General features: G+C 37.6%; 1 protein-coding gene across 4 annotated transcripts in view; it reads right to left on the bottom strand.

Annotated features, from left to right (window-relative positions):
• Window positions 1-23,365, bottom strand: part of axo (axotactin) — a 223,120-nt gene that overhangs the window by 99,551 nt on the left and 100,204 nt on the right. For all 4 annotated transcript variants that reach the window (XM_083143941.1, XM_083143944.1, XM_083143942.1 and 1 more), the window contains exons 9-14: window positions 21,278-21,393; window positions 17,173-17,279; window positions 12,902-13,214; window positions 6,321-6,625; window positions 4,192-4,281; window positions 3,001-3,133 (exon numbers count right to left, since the gene is read on the bottom strand). In XM_083143941.1, coding sequence (XP_083000067.1) covers window positions 3,001-3,133; window positions 4,192-4,281; window positions 6,321-6,625; window positions 12,902-13,214; window positions 17,173-17,279; window positions 21,278-21,393 — 1,064 coding nt within the window. The remainder of the gene's footprint in view (window positions 1-3,000; window positions 3,134-4,191; window positions 4,282-6,320; window positions 6,626-12,901; window positions 13,215-17,172; window positions 17,280-21,277; window positions 21,394-23,365) is intronic.

Raw genomic sequence — 23,365 nt, 5'->3', positions numbered from 1 at the left:
GCTCGAAAAAATCAATAACTTTTTTCCCATTTAAATATAATTTCATTTATTTTTATGTTGGGCAGAGCAAACACCTCATTCAGTGCAATATCAATATTCATTATTCATACCGATATCTGCAAAGTTAAATTATATTGCAATTTTTACAGTTCTTCACAGAAATATGTCAGTCATTACTACTAATTCAATTAAATTAAATTAAATTTCAATCCTATAAATTAAACAAAGATATAGACACCTACAACACAACAAACAGACTAAACATAATATCCTTAAAATATAATTAAAGAACACAAAACAAAAGAAGTTAGGGAATTTCTATTGCAAATTTGTTTTTATTCACTTGATGACATTCTTATACTAAGACATGCGTTTGGTTTGAGTTGGTGTTTTAAGTCCACTTTATGCACAGTAAGGCTAATCAGGACTGGACCTACAGTTTAAAGTGGGATCTGAACCACTATGTGCCTCCACCGGGTATCGAACCCGGGACCCCTTGATTACAAGGCGACGACGTTACCACTGTGCCATTGGGGAGGCCTAAGACATGCATGTGTATCTCAAGCTGTTTCCAACACTTATATCCCAGGATGGCTGAAACATATGTTGTTACTGTAAATTGTTGGTAAAAATTGTTGCTTTTTCTGGTTCCATGTTGCCTAAATGAAATACTGCAATAGATACTGCATTGAGAGTGCTTACTTGTATGTTGCTGCAACAACCAACTTAACTGTAATGTACTATCCTCTATTTTGTAATGTAATGTACCAGCTAGTGCACACACTAAGCCAACTTACTTCCGATACCTTTGGCCACTAACTTCCAGCTGTCCTGGGGCACGTCAAGTATCCGAGCGCTCAGAGAGCAACGTGATCGCTCAGCTACTTGACGGCCAAATAGACGTTGCTCGGTGAGCGCTGCTCACTTGATCGCTGAGTGAACTTGAACCTTGCTCACCACAGGTTTGAGCCTCCCTGAATATCACTTTGTGTTTCGATCTCATGATGCAGAGGGAAGAAGAGGGAAACTGTATGTGGATGGCAGGTTGGCGACCAATGAGGAAATATTTATGAGTAACGGCTTGCGATATACCCAGAGAGTATTTACTAGTTTGTCTGTGATGTAGTGTAATTACAGAGGAAGTTGAAGTAACAGAAGGTAATGTAATATTCTGGGTTTTGTAACTGTATTAAAATGAAAGTGTTGTTTATTCCAATAAATATTAAATATACACCGTAGTTCTGGAAAGTTGCGCAAAGGTGTGACAATGAAAATTTCCTACATCAACTATTGCCCAAAATAAACAGCTTTTCAAACATTGAAATCTTGTACACCCGACACAGACACATTTATCATAGATTATTTTTATCAATGAGCACATAGCGTCAAGTAAATGATCTGTGTGCTCAACGAGCAAAAATCCTGCTCAGCGAGCATCGCTCAGATACTTGACGGGCCTCTGGTGACTGTCTTGTGACACTAATCGAATCGAAAGCATCGTCTCCAGCCTTATTATTAGTCATAACTACGTTACAAACACACACACTGCACATTTATTTGGATTACTTTGTTAGGGTGACCAGATATTTGTTGACCAAAAAGAGTATAGTCTATAAGTTGAAGGTGCGCATGCACAAAACATAAAAAGAAAACAAAAATAAGGGTGGCTATTTGTTATTGCTTCTATTATAGCCCCTATAAAATAGGCCTACACTCTACAGATTCAAATTACTTATGGGTCTAATGTAATTATCTAATTACAAATACTTACTCACCAATGGCACCATCGTTTACACTTCTGGGATGATTTTGCTTTCTTGAGTATGTTTAAATCGTACTTTATTGCCAGTCCAAACACTTCACAGGTCATGTCCACATTGAATTTCACTTTCATTACTTGTTCGAGTGTTGACACCAGGAGTGTACTTTTTTCCTCTCGCCGATAAGTTTTAATAACACTGAAGAGTCTTTCACAACCAACATTTGTACCAGCCAGAGTAAACAAGAATTTTATAAGAGGCACAATCACTTTTAAATTTGACCCAGCCTGTATCTTTGCACACTGACCTCCACTTACCCATCATTGATTCTTTTCTTTCCCTCTAATCTTCAAGATGTTTTTCAACGGCTTTTGAAATTGTACAGTAAGTTTTAAAAATATGATTATTAGGGCAGAGCCAATACCGATGCTGATGTATCGGTATCGGAAAGTATCGGTTGGAATTCAGCTACCGATACCAGCCGATACTTTCCGGCATTTTGGTCTTTCACGGGGTCCGCAAAAATTCCGCGCGACTTCTTGACAGTCTAATTATCCTGAATATTACGCAAAATTAAAACTTCCTTTTTATTTTACACTAATTTTGCACGAAAAACTTTATTTTGTGACTACATAATATCTATTTTAATATTCTGATGCAATTCTTGAATATTCTAAAGGAAATTTCTTGGTATGTTGATGCATATAATTGGAGGAGAATATTTACACACCAATATTGATCAATATTTTGAACAAATTTTAATTATTGCAATTTTCAAGTATCGGTATCGGTGGGAATTGGTAAGAGTATCGGCATCAGTATCGGTTCAAAGTGGTATCGGCTCAGCAATAATCATTATCATTAGCTAAATTCCAATGAATTTGAAATATGTTTTGCTTGTTGATGGAATATGAAAATGACACTTGAAATTGTTCATAGGAAATTCTTGAGTCAAGGAGTAAATACTTCAGTTTGTTGACATCTTGACGTTTTCCGTTCTGTGGATTTTAAGGCATTTTTACGCGTAAAATAATGAATGAAATTAAATAGCAAGGAAAAGAGTATATTTGGGGATTTTTGCAAATTGAAAAGAGTATAGTAGAGTATATGAACCTCTAAAAGAGTATAATACTCTTAAAAAGAGTATGTCTGGTCACCCTAACTTTGTAACCCTGATGGTGTTTCTAGAAAAAATGCTTCGAAAATCTCATTAAAATAATAATAATATTAATTCACTCACCTTCTTTTGTCTTACTGCTGCCTCCAAATTCGACACTATCACCCAACTGTAAAGGTTCTGCAAGCATCTCTTTCTTTATCTTCCTGTAGTCCACAACTAGCTTCAAAACTCCATTTTTGTATTCCAGCTCCACCTACAAAAATCCAATCATTCTTATTTTAAAAAACTTACTTTTATGTAACACACTGAGTTCATTCAACCAATCGTACCATTGTGTTTGTCACATCATCCATTTCATCAATTAATCATTCATCCTCATCACGATTAACCGAAGAGGTAAGAAAGAATAACCAACATAAAAAGATGAAAATATATAAAATATTTTGCAAGTAGCTTGCATTTGGTGTTACTTTATGTAAAAAGAAAGTGAATTCTATTAATATTATTTGCCATGAATCATATTGAGATAAGGTATATGCAAGGGTGGCCGCAGGATTTTTTCTCAGGGAGGGGCAGGATGATTGGAACTTTTTAAAAATTAGTATTATTATTGTTATTATTACAGTTTTATTGTTGATATTATTTTTTGTTACTACTACTACTACTTGTTTTTTTTAATTACATTCATTTTTAATTTCCATATTCTGTATATCTATGTACAATTTGCATAACTGTATAATGACAAAAAGCTGTTTTATATATTTAGATAATCAGTGTAAAATAGACAGTAAGCTTAAATGTAACCCTACTTTAAATAATAATAATAATAATAATAACAGTAGTTGCTGTACGTCAGAGAAAACATTTTTTATAATATAATATCGCTACAATTTCTTCATTCGAATTACATTATCTCTTTACAGAAATCTCAAAAGGGGCAAGTGCCCCCCCCTGCCCCTCCCTGCAGGTGCTCTTGGGTATATGCTATACTTTTATCTTCCTCTTAATAGCTGAATGGGCATCTGGAATGGGGGGCAAGGGGGGCCGTGGCCCCACCTGGAAAATGAAAGTAAACAAAAAATTATATATTTCACACATATAATTTCATTTCAGCCACAATCATATGTGTTAATTATTGCATGAATATGATAGATTCAAATGTAAGCTATGTTTTTTTGAGGAAACAACACTATTATTGGGGAAAATGTGCCTTGTTTGCCCCCACTGGAAAAAAAATACCATCCTTGCCCCTCCCTGGAAAAAATCCTGCGGACGTCCATGAGAGCTACATATAAATAGTTATCAACTTACCGTATGCCATGCTCCGCTATTCACATTAAATGACACTTTCACCATGTTGGATCCTCCTTCGAAAGTAACCACATCACCAATAAGTATTAACTGCAAATAAAAAAAAAGGAATATATATATATATATATATATATGCATATCTAAATGTTACATGCATTTGTACTGTTAATGTCACATTAATTCGCAAGTGCTTGCATGAATTAATGTTATTTCTTTACTTGTAATTGAGCCTGGATTTCTACGCACTGTAACAGAATATGCAAGCAGAATGGGAATTAAAAATTTCGGAAAGAAGAGTGCTATAATAAGTAGGGCTGTGCCATTTCCGGTATCGGAAGGTATTGGTTAGAATTTTATCACAGACACCGACCAATGCTTTCAGAAGTCGAGTTGTCTTGCGGAGTCCAAATATACTGGAAATTATGCAAAATTTGAAAACAATTTTGCAAGAAAATTGTAGTGAAAAACCTTTTATGATTAAATGATTACCTCATGTGAAATTATGAATATTTTAAAGCAACCTCAGACAGATTGCTGCGGTTCAGCTCAAATGGAAAACTTCATGTTTGAACACCAGTTTGTTTTTTCCAAACAAGATTTTTTTCCTCTGAGCACAATGAAATTTCCAGCCCACCTTGTAGTAATCTTCGCAAAGTTACTTTTTAAAGTAAATGAGTTACCGTTACTTGGATGGAAAAGTAAGTCTGTTAAAAGTATCATTGCTTCATTCTTAACTACTCTCAGTTCCTTCAATTTTTAAGGTATTGGAAATCGGTAAGAGTATTGACATTTGTAATGGTTCGCATTGGTATTGGCATAGCCCTAATAATAATATTGCAAATAATTCAAAATTTAATACTTCCACAAGGGGCCATGTTTGACGTTCTCCTTTGATGTTCCACAGATTCTAATTAGGGATGGGACAGATTAATCGGTACTCTATTGGTATCAGCCAATATAGGCACTCAGTGTATCAGTTTATTGGTAATATTACCAATAATTTTACCGACCTGATACATCTATAAATATTTTATCATCTAATGCAATATTCTTCCATTTTATTATAATTTTTATGGATATAAACATACAATCTCCATACCCTATTTTTCTTAAAAGTAAATCTTTAAACATGCAGCTTATTTTTGCATTGCAGTCATCTGGTAACACACGTTTGGTAAGGAGGTGAATGAACCATTCAGGTTCTTCAAGGACCACTTGAAATTTAATATCAGATTGACAAAATATCAGTTATCAGTATTGGTAAATTTTATGTCGGTACTTTTTCACTATTAGACAAAATTTCGTAGTGGCCCATCCCTAATTTTAATAATTATACACACAAAATACAAGTTGTCCACATGAAACCATCCTGATTTCAAGTTACAATTGTGAGGAAACTATTTGATACAGAGCCTTGCAGTTTCTGACATCATGTAAAGCAACTTAAAAAGTTTCTTTTTTCTTTTTAGGTGCTGAATAATTTTGCTAATTTGCAATGATGACGACAGCACAGGAAACAGTGCAGGGCGTGGTGTGGTATGCGGAAAGGAAGTCGCCAATTTCAGTCCCAAGACATTTGAGACATGCAATTGAACAGCAGCCACCAGATATAAAAACAATTAAGGCTTGGTATGACAAATTCCTAGCCACTGGGAGTGTTAACCGAAAGTCAGGCTCTGGCAAAAAACAGTAGAGGTGATGAGAGAGGCCTTCAAGAGTAGCCCACGATCTCCAGACGTAACCCCTCTGGATATCTTCTTGTGGTGTTATGTAAGAGACGGTCTACACTTCAACTGTACGTGACCGCCGTAATCTCCACAGGAGAAATGAGAGTGCCATCAACTCTATCACTCCCGACATGCTAGTGTGCACATGCGTCGAGATCAAGTATCGGCTAGACATTTTGAGAGTTATGAAAGTAGCCCACATAGAAGTGCACTAAATAATAATAATAAAAAACCTTTTTGAGTTGCTTAAACGCAAGGCTCTATGTTGAATAGTTTACTCACAATTGTAATTTGAAATCAGGGAGGTTTTTCTGTGGACAATCTGTATTAATCAAACACAGTAATCTGGATCAGGTTACAAAACAAATATCTACACAAAGGAAAATATTTGCTAACACTCACCTCCCACTCAGTGATACCGCTTTGACCATTCGCATTCGACGCAGCCAACACACCAGTACTTCCACTGCTCTTGAAGTCGAATTTGATTGAAAATGATTCCTTACTCTCAAGTGGCCACACGACGTATGAGTGAGGGAAAGGGAATGTCAGTGGAATGACATCCACAGTCCGTTCGTACAGTTCCGGTGCGAGCCTACTTATGAAGTGAACTTTGGGATTGTCTTCCTTAAGTTCATATATAACTGAAAAGTCATTGAAGAACACCTTTTTCAAGGACCCCACGAAGTTGTTTCTTGTAACCAAACCTGAGAAAGAAGAATGTAAAAATAGAATTTAAGGCAAACACCAACATCTGACTATCCTTGAATACAAGATCATTTAATTCAATCAGTTTAACAGTCATGTATTGAACCTACCGCCAAGACATGAAACCTGATAAGCTGCATAATGCAAAAAAATATACCAGCTGATCCGTTTGGGATGTCATAAAAGTAAAGTGTTATATACCAGAAACCATTCAAATTTGTGTAGGAGAGTCACAGTTTTTGTATCCCAGTACATTAGCGCTCAACAGGTCCGCCATTGTCGACACAGCACAGTTCATACTGCACAGACATATTGCACCACGTGTTGCATTTCTGGAGTGATCTGTTGAATAGCTGCTCTAATCTGCAATCGCAGGTTGCTTCAGTATGTGGTTTTTGTGCATACACCAATGACTTGACGTACCCCAAAACAAAAAAATCTGGAAGTGTTAAGTCCGGGCTATTCGCAGGCCATGGAATGGGTCCACCATGGCCTCACCAGCAATCGTTGAATATCCCATCACGATGATGCCGTACTATGACAACCCAATGTGAAGAAGTAATGTCCTGTTGAAAGATAATGGTGTCCAGTATCCCAATTTTGCATACCATGCGACACACTAAGCACACTGTTGTGACATGACCACCATTTTGTCCTCATGCACACACGCTAGTGCCGCCACGCGATTCAATTGATTGATTGATTTGATTGATTTAGTTTATTTTACTTCGCGTTTTGTGCCTCTTGGCTAATTTGCAAAGATGGGGATGAGTGATGAAATGATGAAATGGATGAAAATGGACATTCACAAACAACCATACCTGACCGGGATTCGAACCCGGGACCCTTGGCATCGCAGCGCGATGTGTTAACCACTCGGCCACAGGGTCGGACTCCACGCGATTCAAGTCTGTAAACCTCCACTCACTCGAAACTTACAACCTTACTGCTTAGAGTACGGCAAACTGTTTAGAGATATGTACATTAACCTTGTGTGTATAACACTTTACTTTTATGACATCCCACATGGATCACCCGGTATATATATATTAGCTGCATCTCTGTTTTCATGTACTTCAGAGTTGTTTTCAGTGTGTTCATAATTAAATATTTTTGCATTTTGATGGTCAAGTTAATATTTGAACTATCTTATTCTATATCTTACTTATGTCCAGTGCTTTTTTTAATGGTGGTATGCACCAGTGGCGTATCCTGGTTGTAACTAGTGGGTAATCTCCGACACTTGATTCATCCACCCACTCCTGAAGTCTCCCTGCAAATTTACCTCAATATCCATACAGGATTTATGAATATATGTGATAAAAATGTTACCTTATTGTTGCGACCACTGTCGAATAATTGTTGTGATTGCACTTGCAGTTAATCTACGTTTAGAATTTCAAATAATAAAACAAGAAAATATAATAAATCTATAAGAAAAAACCTGTAACAAAGAATATGAAAGGAATGCGGTAGTGAAATAAAAACCCTCAATATTAATTGAAGTCTAAAATTCAAGTTACCCCAGTGTCCAGTTACTCGTGCATTCCCGATTTTTGTTTCTATACATGGAAGTTTAAGTTCAAGACCTGTGTACAAGAGATGTTACTGGCCTACCTACATTAACTATTTCCAATTTCTCCGGAAAAGATCCCGTTCCAAATATTTTCATACGCAAATATTGTATTATATCCATTACCTTTAACTTCAGTAAACACAGCACTAGCACGAATACTAAACCACTAACAGCTAAACAAATATTACATTTTCGAATCGCTAATAGGAACAACAGCACAAAGCCACCTACAACACGCATTCAATTCCCTGCGCCAATCTTCTATTGTGGTTCCTTACTCCTTGACTCAGAATTAAATTCCCTATGGATGCTGAAAAATTCCCTTTCCCAGCTTTAAATTCCCTGCGATGCGCAAGGTTCTATAAGTTGGAATCATTGCTTTTTTGGTTTATATATTTTATTCATACATCTTTTATCTTTATGATCATTATTAATCTAAAGCGGGGGAAAAACAACTTAAATTAACTAATTTATGTGTACGTATATTTATATATAATTTATTTCTGACAGCTTTCCCTTTTAAAATTATTCATTTCTGTGAAAGAAGTACTGGTTTTGAAGGCTACAAAGAAAGTAATCACGCATCTTAAAATACAAAAATGAAAAAAGTAAGCATATAGTTTAATTATTTCATTAATCGATTGATTAAATTGTTATTTAACGTCGCTTTTCTGCCACTTGGCTAATCACTACGAGTGATGCTATGACATTGATGAAGGGACATTTACCAAGAACTTCCAGGCCGTTATTCGAACCCTGTAGCTCTGGCGTCGTGGGGAGCTGTGCTAACACTCCGCAACGCAGGTCGGTGTAATTTCTTGAATTTCTAGTTCAAATTTTAATTTATTTAATTACCTTCATTTTCAATATTAAAGTGGTTTTTTTCCTTTTACAATATCTGTTGAAATAGCAGAGATCAGGAAGACAGAAGCAAATGTAAAATGAGAATTAACATAAAATTGGTTCGCAAATGTTGTTCAGATTTCCCTGTTTCTCGCGCATTTTCAGATGTATTTTCTCTACTTTCTTTTTCAGTACGCAATTTGTGAACCCAGAATTCTGTTTTTTCCCCGAGAAATTTCCCTGTCGTAAACAACACAGCTCCTACGATATAAAGGCCATCGGGGAAGAATGGCAGAAGAGGGCGCCACTGCCAGCCGAGGGAACGGCAAAGGCTCTGGGGTGGAGAGTGCGACCGATGGACTCTCTCCAGAAGGAGCTTACCCTTGCCACGAAATAACCGCGCCTGAGAAGCAGTGTTTCCTTCCCCTCCCGTCAAGGGATTTAAAGGGAGCCGGTGGAATCTCACCCTGACGTCACCAGATTCCACCAGCTGGAGAAAAAGCCTCACGGACATTCCGCGGCAAACGGTTGAAAACATTTGCGCGCTGGAAGCAAAGAACTATGTGACAAAGATTGGTTCGGAAGAATATTGTGAAGAAATAAACAACAACTTTTTAAAAAATTATAGCCGGGTCATCTCCGATTACCTAGGTGACCCAGAGTATACGCCGCTGGTATGCACATGTATGCCATACTGGCACCTTTTTATATGTGATCATTTATGAACACACCACAATATTTTGAGTAGTTCTTATAATGAATACAATAACAAACTAACTTGAAGAGAAATGCAACCTTTCTTCCCAGAAATCAGCACTGCTTATGCCACTTCTGGCTTAGCCAATTCACAATCTCCTGTTCACCAAAGTTACCAGATTCCCTGAGTTGGGCATGGGTGCTTCTGTATGTCACATGTCAGTGAAAAAAACATTTTGTAGGAGTTGCAAATATTGCCACATCCTTGTACATTATTGAAACCCTATGTTTCATTCATACAACCTTAGTGACAATGAAGTTCGACCAGTCACAAATATAGGAGTGCGTTGTGAAAGAAGGAGAACACATGCATATGCTGAACATATTTTATTCAGCAGGCTACATGGAACAAAGGAAAACATAAATTTCCGCTGCAACGCAGCAATGTATGGTGTCCACACAAAATAAAACATTTTCGTCTATCTACACGTGACAATGAAGTTCGACCTCTGTTAGAGGGGATCCTGTTTACCATGGTGTGACGCTGCCCCATCGGCGAATAACTGTGGCAATGCGTCGGGGCATGCTGTGGACGAGTCGTTCAAGGTATTCCACATCGATGCGGTGCCATTCCTCCTGCAGGCAGGCGATAAGAGCAGCCACTGTCGTGGGTCCCCTCTGTTGCACACGTCGCTTAAGAACATGCCACACATTCTCAATGGGCGAGAGGTCGGGACTCGATGGTGGCCATGGCAGAGTTCGTACGTGATGGCGAGTCAACCATTCTCTTGTCAGCCACGCTGTATGAGGCCTGGCATTGTCATGTTGAAAGATGAGATGCCGCCTGTGGAACAGGTGCCTTCGCACTGTGGGAAGATGCCGCTCCAGTATGCGTGTATAGGCACGTGTATAGGCATGTGCATTCACAATGCCCTCACAGACGTGTAGTGGGCCAACCCCAGATGCCGTCATGCATCCCCATACCATCACTGACGCAGGTTTCTGTACCCGACGTGCATAACATTTTGCTTCATTCTGTTCCTCCTTCCGACAAATGACTGTTTTCCGTATTTTCCCATACACAACATTGAAAATGGATTCGTCCGTCCACAAAACCCTGTTCCACTGCCGAAATGTCCATTCCCGGTACATTCGTGCCCACCGTAGTCGATTGCCTTTGTTCAACATGGAAAGGAAGGGTTTACGTTTTGCCTTGTAAACTCGGTAACTGCATCGCTGTAGGTAACGGCGAATGGTTCTGGTTGACACTTCAATGTGAAAGCGTTCTCGAGTCCACAGTAGTAATTCGGCCACAGAAACATGATTGTTGGTGTGGATATAGCGCCTAAATATCCGTAGGTCTCGCACGCTCAGCAGGCGTTTTCGACCGGGGGCCTTACCTGTATAGTACCCGTATTTTGGTGGTGTTTGATGATGCAGTGGACGGTTGACTTGGGTAAGTTCAGTTGGCGCCCTATTTCCCGTTCACTGAGTCCATCCCATTGCAACTTCACCACTCTTCTCCTCACGGTGTTGTCAATAGATTTGCCCCTAGCCATGGTGATGATGCACTGCGGTTCCTCAGTACACAGCACGTGCTTATATACGGCGGACTCCCTTATCGTGTCCGTGACGTCATGCTTCCGTCGAATGTGCCACTATCTGGAATTTTCCGTATGGGTCTGGTGCCTGGTCGAAGTTCAATGTCACGCGTATAGTTCCCCGTTTTTGTTCTTTACGTGACCTTGGGTGCAACATGCTGGGATCACGATTCTTACCTGCTCACACGCCTCCTCTTACACACATGCGTCACTTCTGCGGGTCACCCATTCCACCGCCTATGCCTCTGTGCATTTAATCACGTATTCCTTTCTGGTTGAACTTCATTGTCACCAAGGTTGTACTAGCTTGTTTACTAAAAATATGGCTATACACAACCATAAGACAAGAAATCAAAACAATTACATTTCAGAACACTTTGAACAACAAGGCTCATAGTTCACTAGCTCACTTGGTTATAACTATCTGTAATAAAATTCATGTAAACAAACAAATTATAGAATTGTATTACATAACAAATGAAAATTATAGTAAAGAGGAAATAAAAAGTAGGCTTAATTCAGGAAATGCATGTTACTTCTCTCTTCATAAACTTTTGTCTTTTCGTTTAATATCTAAAAAACTAAAAGTTAAAATATACAAAACCGTAATTTTGCCTGTAGTATTATATGGATGTAAAACTTGGTCCCTTACATTGAAAGAGGAACATAAATTGAGAGTATTTGAAAATAAGATCCTTAGGAAAATATTTGGACCTAAAAGGGATGAGGAGACAGGTGAGTGGAGAAGGTTACATAATTTAGAACTACATCATTTGTATTCATGTCCAGATATTATTAGAATAATGAAATCAAGAAGACTTAGGTGGGCAGGCCATGTGGCATGAATGGGAGAGGAAAGAGGAGTTTACAGGATTCTTGTTGGGAAACCTGATGGTAAGAGACCTGTAGGAAGGCCAAGACGAAGATGGAGGGACAACGTTGAGATGGACCTAAGGGAAATCGGTATGGAAAAGAGTATATAGATCTTGCTCAAGATAGGGAAAGATGGAAGGCCTGTGATGCTGCAGCCATGAACCTTCAGGTTTAAGAAGACTAGAGAGTTAGTTAGTTAGTTATTACATAGGATACTTATATCCAATGTGTATTACCACATAACATGAGACATTTACAAAAACCTTAAGCTTTTTAGATCGTTCAGCAACCAGGGCCGACTCCCGCCACCCCCTAGCTACGGCTCTGGATTTTATAAGACTAAATTTTGAAATTCGGGGTGGTAATTGCCCCCTGCAGGTACCCTTGGCTGTCAATGTTTGCCTCCTTGCCCCCTAGAATTGATTTCCGTCCGTGGTTGGGAGGGCAATTTCCCCCCTGCCACCCTCCCCCTTGTGGTTGTGCCACTGCACTCATCCTCATTGTTACAATTAGCCCCAAAAGTGGTAGAAATTGAATGAAAAAAAAAGAAAAACAAATAAAATGTTTTTGTAAAAAATAAAATGACGTTGAAACAGTGAAAACAACAACTTTTAATTACAAATAACATCCAAAACCAAGGCATCTTGGAATGATTTACTCGGTCGTATGTTACTTTTAACACTTACCCCTTGTCTTATGATGGTCCGGTACCCCTCCAAAATATATTTCGGGGTCGATGTAAAGGTGGTGATGGTTCCCAGGAATTTCAAGGTGCATCACCACATTGTCCAGCTCAATCTTCAAATCTTTCCCTTGATGGATGATTTGGAAAGTGTGCCAGAAATTTGCTGTCAAGGCCCTGCCTATTGTCGCATTCAATGTTCCATCTCCAAAATTTGCTTCGAAGTAAATTACCCCGCCGGCTATTGATGCTGCAATGTAGTGGTGTCTCTCGTGTTCTCCGCTTGCGTAGAAGAGTATGGAATCATTGAAAAATGTCTACAAAGGCAGAAAAGAGAGCTAGAAAATGTACTGTCTAATCTAATGGAGACATATAGGCTTCTATGATCACGGCTAAATTGTCATTGTTATTAGCGCTAAACCGATACTGATGCAAAAGTATTGATACTAGAGCTGAGCCAATACCGATCCTGATTTATCGGTATCGGAATGTACAGCGTGTCCACAAAAACATTCCGTGATGATAAACGACCACAAAAAATTTTAATTATGTATATTACGAAATTTATAACAATACCACTCGAAAGAAGAGCTCAAAGAATTTTAGCGGATGTGTAATTGTTGGCATTAACTACAACAATACATGGCATAACAATAAAAGAATTAAATAAGTCGTTTAACTGTGCAGACTTCATAGGACTACGTACAAATGTCTTCTGCACATATTTAACAATTTAAACATTTGTAGATGGTCTCTCTGAACGGCCTTTCCTATGATCACATATGCACCCTCGCTCTACAAAATCTCTGTACCATCTCAGAATCGTCTTGGCAGTATATGCTGCATGTCTAAAGGTCCGTCGGAAGGTACGCTGAACTGTCACTACACTCAGTGCATTATGGTATTCCAGTACACACCCATTACGTTCCCGTGAATCTCTAAACGCTACAGAATTCACTCAACTGAAACGCAAACCTAAACATCCCGTAAACATCAACAGTAACACAATTTGTTTCTAACAACAATGCCATTTTCATTAACACTAGGGATGTGCCGAAACTGATTACAGATGTATGAAAATCAGCAGAAATTGACATATTGGCATCGGCAAAAATCCGATATTAAAACCGGTACAGATAATACTAGTGTTTACCTTCTAATAAGTTTTATATTTTAATTGTAAGATTTATTGAAAATTAGGTTATTATTTTTCATCATTTGTAGAGCTTTTGTAATAAAATTATTGCAAACCCTCATTCAGAGGATCATTCTACCTCAAAATCAGAAATAAAACAGTACATTGCTGAACCAACTATTCCACGTGACCAGGATTCACTGTTGTATTGGAAATTCAAGATTGAGTATACAAACCTGAAGCAAGTGGTGAGAAAATACTTGGGCATACCTGTTTCTGAAGTTCAATCTGCCAGCATTAAATTTACAACATTAAGAACAAGAATTTATTTTGCATTTCAAAGAACTGCTTGTGTACTAATGTTAAATCTCTTGAGATTCTATATTCTTCTTAAAGGTTCACATAAACACTTTTTTTTTAGATGCAAATGTATCCAATAGAAATATACATAACAAATTTATTTTTGTCATGCTGAAAATAACATCCCATTTCTGTTGAATAATCTTATGTATCAGCATTGGTTAAATATCAGCATCGGTATCGGTTCCAAAAATTATCGGTGAGTACATCGGCATCGGTAAATTTTCAGCTTCGTCACATCCCTAACACATTAGATTTTTTGTCCTATTTTTCATTCTTTTATTGTTATGCCATGTATTGTTGTAGTTAATGCCAACAATTACACATCCGCTAAAATTCTTTGAGCTGTTTTTTCGAAAGGTATCGGTATAAATTTTGTAATATACATAATTCAAATTTTGTGGTTGTTTATAATCACGTAATGTGTTTGTGGACACACCGTATTGGCTGGAATTTATTTACAGATACTGGCCAATACCTTTCTGCTACTTTGGTGTATCACAGGCACCGCGAAAATGCTGAGTGACACTTTCGCGGAGACTATTTATCCTGAATATTATTTAAAATTCAAAGTTTATTTTTATTTTACATCAGCTTTGTGTGAAAAAACTGAATTTTATATTAAATGTAATTTAATATTCGGAAAAAATTCATGAATTTTAAAGCAAAACTCTTAGTACATTGATGCACATACTTACCCAGTAATATTAATATTTTGAACAAATTTTAATTATTACAATTTTCCAGCAAAGGTATTGGTGGGAATCCGCGAGGGCATCATTATTGGTTCAAAGTGGTATCGGTTCAGCCCTAATTGATACCAGTGGCATTGAAAAGTATGTGTCGGAATTTATTCAACATAACCGACTGACACTTTTTCCAGAGTTTGGCTATTTCACAACTAAATATCCTGGAAATTATGCATAATTCAAAGTTTTCATTTATTTTATACTGGTATTGTGCAAAATAATGGATTTTGTGATTAAATAACAGCTATATTAACATTCCGATGTAATTCTTGAATATTTTAAAGCAAAACTATGGTAAATTGATTCATGTAATTGCAGTGGAATACTTATACACTGTCACTGATGGAAAACCAGAAAGAAAAATTCAGAAATATGCAAACTGTTAAGAACGTACTCTTCTAATGCATACGATTCACATTCACTCACTACCAGACCACAACTGAGAAGCAATACTATGAACTATTTTAAAAAAATGTTTATCGTGCCGCTTATTGTTGCGGGTTATTAAAATCTTCAAAAACGTCCATTACCCTTTCCGAACAGCCACCTGCCGCATTCTGAAGCAGTGAACGGAAAGAGAAACACCGACAATTGAATTCGTAAAAGTGAGAATGAATCTTATAAGGGATTGTTGACGTTAGATGACAAGTTCAACGCAATTGTTGACAGTTGATTGAAGCAGCAAACAAAAATATATCGCCAAAGTGTCTCAGTCGGAACTTTGCAATGAGGAAGTTGCAAAGCAACAAATATTCGCAAGAACAAGTTAACCCCAAAGGATGCATTAAGTAAATAAAATCCGGCTTTGTTCTGCCTTCATGTCGCCCTGGTGTCCGTGAAATAACAGGGAGCACGGGCATACCATCATACCCCCCCCCCCCCCTGCCCTGGAGCCGCCGGTGTATACTGTGATGGTGCAAAAAGAAAGACCTCTAGTGAGAGTACTAAAAATGGTAAGCGGCAAATCAGCGAATGAAATAAGGGCAAGGTCATAAGTTTTTGTTTGTGTGAGGTAGTGTAGGTAAACGGCGTTAGGAGTGCTAGTGTCGCAGTCTCTCAAGATGGCAACATCGAAGCAAAAGAATGCATTTTGAATGTTGGAAATTGCTCATACAGGGTCTATCGTGATAGTGCAACTATTTATTCTTGGGGGAAACATCAAGGACTCAGTGTATCTGCCTCCTATGCCACAAAACCTTGACGAACTAAAGCAACTCATCTCTGAAGCTTTGAAGTCTTGTTTTAAGTCAACTTTATGCACAGAAAGGCTAATCGGGACTGGACCTACAGTTTAAAGTGGGATCCGAACCACTGTGCCATGTGCCTCCACCAGGTATCGAACCAGGGACCCCTTGATACAAGGTGATGACGTTACCACTATGCCATCGAGGAGGCTTTCATCTCTGAAGCAATGGAGTCGATTTCTGAGGATATGCTGAGATGTGTCTGGGCAAAACTTGAGTACCGTCTTGATATCTGCCGTGTCACCAATGATGCCCACATTTGGCACTTGTAATGATGAGGTAACAAACTTGAATAATTGTATTTTCATGTCATGTCAATATGGTTGTGGTGTCTAATTTCATATCGGAATAAATACAATTTTATATTAAACCATTTTTTTCTGAATAACCCTGTACATTAATATTAGTAAATGTTTTGAACAATTTTTAATTGTTACAATCTCCAAGCAGATTTTAGCTTGACTGAAGTTCCAGTTTCAGGTTTCTGTGTGCATAAAGTGGACTTATGAGACAGATATGTTTTGTGAAAATTGTGCTAGCTGAGAGGATATCATCCCCTTCCACTGATTACAGTTTATATTTGTGTGACGTGATTCATTGCCTTCTGTGACTTTGCTTTACAACATCTGAAGCAATAGAATCATTGACTTAGTACCAATTAAAACCCTTGTAACTTTTAATTCAGAGCTGAAAAATACACTTTAAACACAATTAACAGTACGAACATTTAATACTTGTGCACAAAAGCACTGCAATTGCTAAAGAAATATTGTGAATAGTGTTTTACCTTGAATTGAAGACTGATTGCATTGACGTTTGAATGAACACGGTCCTTCCAATCATAAACCCTGTATGAAACATATGAGTAACCCCTGAGAGTCAGAATTGTGTCAGCTGCAAATAGAAAATCAGACAAATATTAATCAATAAAACATACGAGGCACATGTAAAAAAAGGGCCGATAATTTTTTGCTTGGGACTGGCAACGTTGACGAAGCTGCACGTGCACCTCTGTGCCTGTAGCAGGAAGTTGAAATGGCTGCTGTAATAGAAAATCCCGCCAAATCATGGCAACTGTGTTTTGGGACCAAAAAGGTGTAATTCTCGTGGAATTCCTGGAACCGGGACCATCACAGTCGTGCATTGCCAAACACTGTCTAGCCTCCCCGATGGCACAGTGGTAGCGTCGTCGCCTTGTAATCAAGGGGTCCCGGGTTCGATACCCAGTGGAGGTACAAGTGGTTTGGATCCCACTTTAAACTGTAAGTCCAGTCCCGATTAGCCTTACTGTGCATAAAGTGGACTTAAAACACCAAATCAATCAATCAATCAATCAAACCAAACACTGTCTAATCTGCGATGTGCCATCCAAAACCAACGAAGAGGAATGTTATGATCTGGAATTCTGCTTATTCATGACAAAGCCCACCCACACACAACTGATCATACTGTTGCAACAATTCAAATATTCTGATGGGAACATTTTAATCACCCACCATACAGTCCAGATCTTGCACCAAGTTATTACTTTCTGTTCCTTCACCTCAAAAAGTTGCTTGCTTCGCAATGTTTCGATCATAGTGAAGTTCTCAAGACATCAGTTCTCGACTGGCTGAGATCCCAAGCAGCAGATTTCTACGCAGAGGGTCTACGTAAACTTGTTCCACGGTACCAAAAATGCTTGGAGCGTCATGGTGACTATGTAGAAAAATAGCCAGGGTATGCACTTCTATAGCATCAAAATAAAAATTTTCTTGCTTGATTTTATTCTTGATTTATTGCCATGATTTGGCGGGATTTTCTATTACAGCAGCCATTTCAACTTCCTGCTACTCGCACGTACGCACTTCCACACTGAGAAATATACCTCTGTTGCAGGCACAGAATACTAAAGCATGCTTCTGTGCATGCGCAGCTTTGTCAGTGCTGCCAGTCCCAAGCAAAAAATTATCGGCCTTTTTTTTTTTTTTACATGTGCCTCGTATATATTGGTGTAAATTTAAAGAATACAAATATTCATCTTACAATGCAACATAAAGTAACCTATTTTACGTGTAGGATACAATTTGGTCCTGGTTCGATACCTGCTGGAAGCACATTATACAGTGGTTTGTATCCCACTTTCAACTGTAGGTCCAGTCCCGAGTAGCCTGTCTGTGCATAAAGTTGACTTAAACAACAATTCAACTCATAGGCTATAATTTATTGCAAGTAGGTTAAAAGAAAAGATGTTTTGGGTGCAAACAATGATGAGTTATGTTTTTAGTTCTGGGTTTGATACCCAGTGGAGGCACACTCAATCAATTAATGTTTTTAAACCAATACAGGTATGCACATACTATGTGCCGATAATTATGTATGGAGCAGAGACTTGGACAATGACAGAGAGAGACAAAAGAAAGATGCAGGCAGTAGATATGAAAATTTGAAGGAGTATATTGGGGAAGACTAGAAGGGACAGAATAAGGAATGAGGAGATCCGAGGGACAGTGGGTGTGGTGAAGCTTCAGGACTGGATCAATCAGGCACAGATGAGATGGTTCAGACACATGAAGAGGATGGATGCAGAAAGACTACCAGTAAGAGCTTACAATGCACAAGGAGTGGGAATAAGGCCAAGGGGGAGACCAAGATGTCTGTGGAAAGAGCAGATAGCGGAGAGTGCGAGGAAAAGAGGACAAGATTGGAACACCGTGGAAAGAGAGGAGTGGTGGAAGACCAGGATAAAAATGGAGAGGCTTGACTTCTATGCCGAGCCAGCCAGAGGCAGGAAACGGCAAAGGATGATGATGATGACAGGTATGTTAAATATTTAATAGAAATACAGTATAACAAAAGTTAGAACGCTATGCACAGGATAAGAATGTTCATATTGGCAGGTGTTGTGCAATAGCTCCAATATCAACAAGAAGGTGCTTGTTGTGCAGCATTACTTTTGGTTATAAATGACTGACTGTTCAGAAAGACCTAGTATGGAATGTGAGTTTGAATTCTGAGAATCCGAGTTCCAAAAATTCCTATCCACAAAGTGAACAAATTTAGACATGCTGGATCAGACCCAAATAATTATCATGATGATGATGATGACACATTATTGGGTTAATTAATAGTTTTATTATATATGTTATATATATTACATATATATATGTTATATATGTTATTAAATCTAATAAGATTTCTATTTGTTCTAGTCATAAGGATCTTGGCATAATTATAGATTCTAAATTGCTATTTGATGAACATATAATGGAAGTGTGTAAAAAAGCTAAAAAGGTTTTAGGTTTTATATTTTTTAAATAGACTTCCTTTAATAAAATGGAAAGTTTTAGATTTCTATTTATAGTTTTGGTTCCTCCATTAGTGGAATATGGAAGCGAATTATGGAATGTAGCAGCAAATAGTCACACTGAGAAAACTGAATTAATTCAGAAGTTATTTATTGGGTTAGTAACATATCACTAAAATATATAGAGTGGTTGGAGATACTTAATTTAACAACCTTGAAGTCAAGAAGGAAAGATACAATGAAACTAATGATACAAAACATTTTGTCAAATAGGATTGATAGTGAATACTTTATAAATTCAATAGTTTATAACGTTCCAAAATATAAAACAAGAAAAAAATCATTATTATTAGTAAAATTGAAAAATTGCATTGAATTGATAAAAATATTAATCGATGATTTCAATTATGACTTCCCTTAAAATATTTCATTTAGGTATAGGATGTGATTTGCTGTAAAAACCATTATGAGTTAATCAGAGGCGTCTCCTGAACGCATGCGGTGCATGTGTCAATTGTGGGGAAAAGGACAGCTTGTTCTGCGACGTCATTAATGAGCATTTCTACATTCTAATTTCTTCATATAGAAGAAGTATTTATTTTACACGAGAGCGCTCAACTAAGCTTATATTACATTTCTTGGATCTGAAGTAACGCATGTGTCAATTGTGGGAAAAGAATTATTACTTTTTTCACTTCAGATCCAAGAAATGTAATATAAGCTTAGTTGAGCGCTCTCATGTAAAATAAATACTTCTCCTTTATGAACAAATTTGAATGTAGAAATGCTCATTAATGTCATTGCAGAGCAAGCTGTCCTTTTCCCCACAATTGACGCATGTGCAGCATGCACCACATGCATTCAGGAGACACCTCTGGAGTTAATCCTGTGTTATTACTCCTTTTGACATAGTGCTGTATAAGTTTTTTTTTTAACTGTTCTCAGTAAATAAACTATTATTATTATTATTAGGAATCAGTTTGTTGTTATTATTATATGAATAGATAAAAAAAGATCGACTAAAAATAGCAATTTTTAATAAATATGACTAAAATTCAAACTATAAGAAAGCTGTTATACCAAAGAAACTAATGTCAAAATAAAAGAGAAAAGATTGGTTTGATTTGGTTTATTTTACTTCGCTTTTCTGCCACTTTTGGCTAATAACAAAGGTGACGATGAGTAATGATATGATGAAATTGATGAAGTTACTCTCACAAAGAACACCCATGTCCAGTCCAGGATTTGAACCTGGGACCTCTGGCATTGTAGCATGCTATGCTAATCACTCTGCTATGGAGGTCGTTAAGATAAAAGATTTATAAACTATGAAAAATATTGTTTGCTCCAGCTGATAAAAGTGAAGTCACACATTATTATATAACAACAATATATTGTTATTATTATAACTGTTTTTGTGCAATAATTTTCCTTCACAACTGGCAATACAAAACTGATCCAGAACAGAAGGTGAATAAGTATTTACTTTTTTATTAAAATTAACTACATGATGACTCTTTCGGCGGTGGGACAAGATTCCTTCAGCCCCCTCCTTTTAAATACATATCTGCTTATTGATTGATTGATATCTAGGGTTTCTACTTACTGTATGCATCACAGTGCTTTCCTTCATTCGGAGATCCAAAACAGTTGCAAGTTATTTTGTTGTAGTGATTGATGCATGTACTCCCCACAAAGCACAGGTCTTCTATTGTTCTGCATCTAATAAGAGAAGATATTGAACCATGTATTATGACCTAATGAAACATGAATATTGTACTTAACCCATTAACTGCGGCGGATCTATATATAGACTCTAAAAATGGTTCTATATACAGGATGTATAATAAGTAATAATGAAAACTGACACAGTTGAAAGTACACGATAATAGAAGCAAAAAAGTCTCAGTAAACATGGGTCCGCAAACGAGCCGTTTTCGAGATAATTGCGAATGTGTGGTTACAAGCCTCCACTGACTTCATTGTTTGCAAATGCCTTCCTAGTTGGTAAAATGCTAATAATACAGTAAGAAAAGTCATTGGAGATCTCATTGCTTTTATTTAACATTTTACTTACTTTAACAAACATTAGTATGTTACATGTTACAATTACTGTACGCTCGTACCTGTTAAAGGAGGTGTTCAAAGTGTCGTCCTTGCATCTGGATGAAATACTGTACGCAATTCCGCATTGAGTTTCGAATTCTTTCGAACACCCCCAGTTCATTTTGGAATTGGTCACAAGCATGTAGCATGTACAATTCACTGTAGTGATTGTATACATCCTGTTTGATTATACAACTCCAGCTCTCGGAAATGTTCTGTTTTGTAAACAAAGTGCAAACCTCGGAACGTCAAGGAGTAAAGCACTCTGTGTTTAAAAAATGCAAACAGTGACTGCTTCTAACCACACATTCGCATACATTATTAGCATTTTACCAACTACGACGACGTTTACAAACAATGAAGTCAGTGGCAGCTTGTAACCACAAATTCGCAATTATGTATCTCAAAAATGGCTCGTTTGCGAACCCATGTTTACCGAGACTTTTTTTGCTTCTATTATCGTGTACTTTCAACTGTGTCAGTTTGTGCTATTACTTATGATACACCCTGTATATACAGACAGTATTTAAAATGTAATGGTTGTATTGTGGAAAGTCATTTTTAAGGACATGACTTTATCGTGCTTTTATTAGTCTTTTTGAGCAAAATATCCATTCTTAATGCTTTGTTGGTTCCTGAAAATTATTTTCTTTATGAGTGTTTTCCTGCATTTTACAATTTGGGGCAGAGTCTACATATAGAGATTCTTTTCCTTACCTTCATTATGTGGTAAGTCTTTTTGTAGTTATTTTTTACAATTATATATGATGAAACGATTTTGCAGTTACATCTATGTAGAGATTATTTCTTTTGGGAAGCACTTTCCTTCAATGTCGCTGTACAGAAGGGTTAATTGATTACTTAATAAGTACCCAGATTATACATTTGCCCACATTAAACATATACGAGGGAGGATCAAATGAAAACCTTAAAAGTTTATTATAAATTTCAAATGTTGTGGTATTGCTATGAAAGTTGGCAATATTGTTTTTAACAGTCTAGTCAAACAAGCGCCAGTGCAGGAGCAGTTTCAAGATGGCCGTCCCACTGTCCACATGCACTGCATTAGAACAGCGTTCGGTGATCCGGTTTTTGAGGTGTGAAGGTGTGAAACCAATTGAAATTCACCGCAGGATGGTGCAAAGTATGGTGATTCGTGTTTGTCCCTGCAGCAAGTATACGAGTGGTGGAGGAAGTTTAAAAGTGCCATAACATCTGTGGAGGATGCTCCTCGACCGGGACAGGCTCACCGCGTAGTGACCGACGACAACATTGCGCTAGTGGAACAGCTTGTAAAGGACAACAGGCGTGAAAGAAATCACAACAATATTGAATATGAGCTTTGGTTCAGCTCAACACATTGTGCATAATGTTCTGAATTTCAATAAGGTATCGGCAAGATGGGTCCCACGTCAGTTGACCGCTGAATTGAAAGATCGTCGCATCGATGCCTGTGAAGAACTTTTGCGTCGTTTCAATGCCGAGGGTGATGCATTTCTGGACAGGACTGTTACAGGCGATGAGACCTGGGTTCACTATCATCAACCAGAAACCAAGAAAGCGGGCAAGGAATGGCGGCTTAGCTCTT

This window comes from Lepisma saccharinum, chromosome 22 (genome assembly GCF_977018435.1).
Source record: "Lepisma saccharinum chromosome 22, izLepSacc3.1, whole genome shotgun sequence".
Lineage (NCBI taxonomy): Eukaryota > Metazoa > Arthropoda > Insecta > Zygentoma > Lepismatidae > Lepisma > Lepisma saccharinum.
This window is presented reverse-complemented; position numbering and strand designations above follow the sequence as displayed.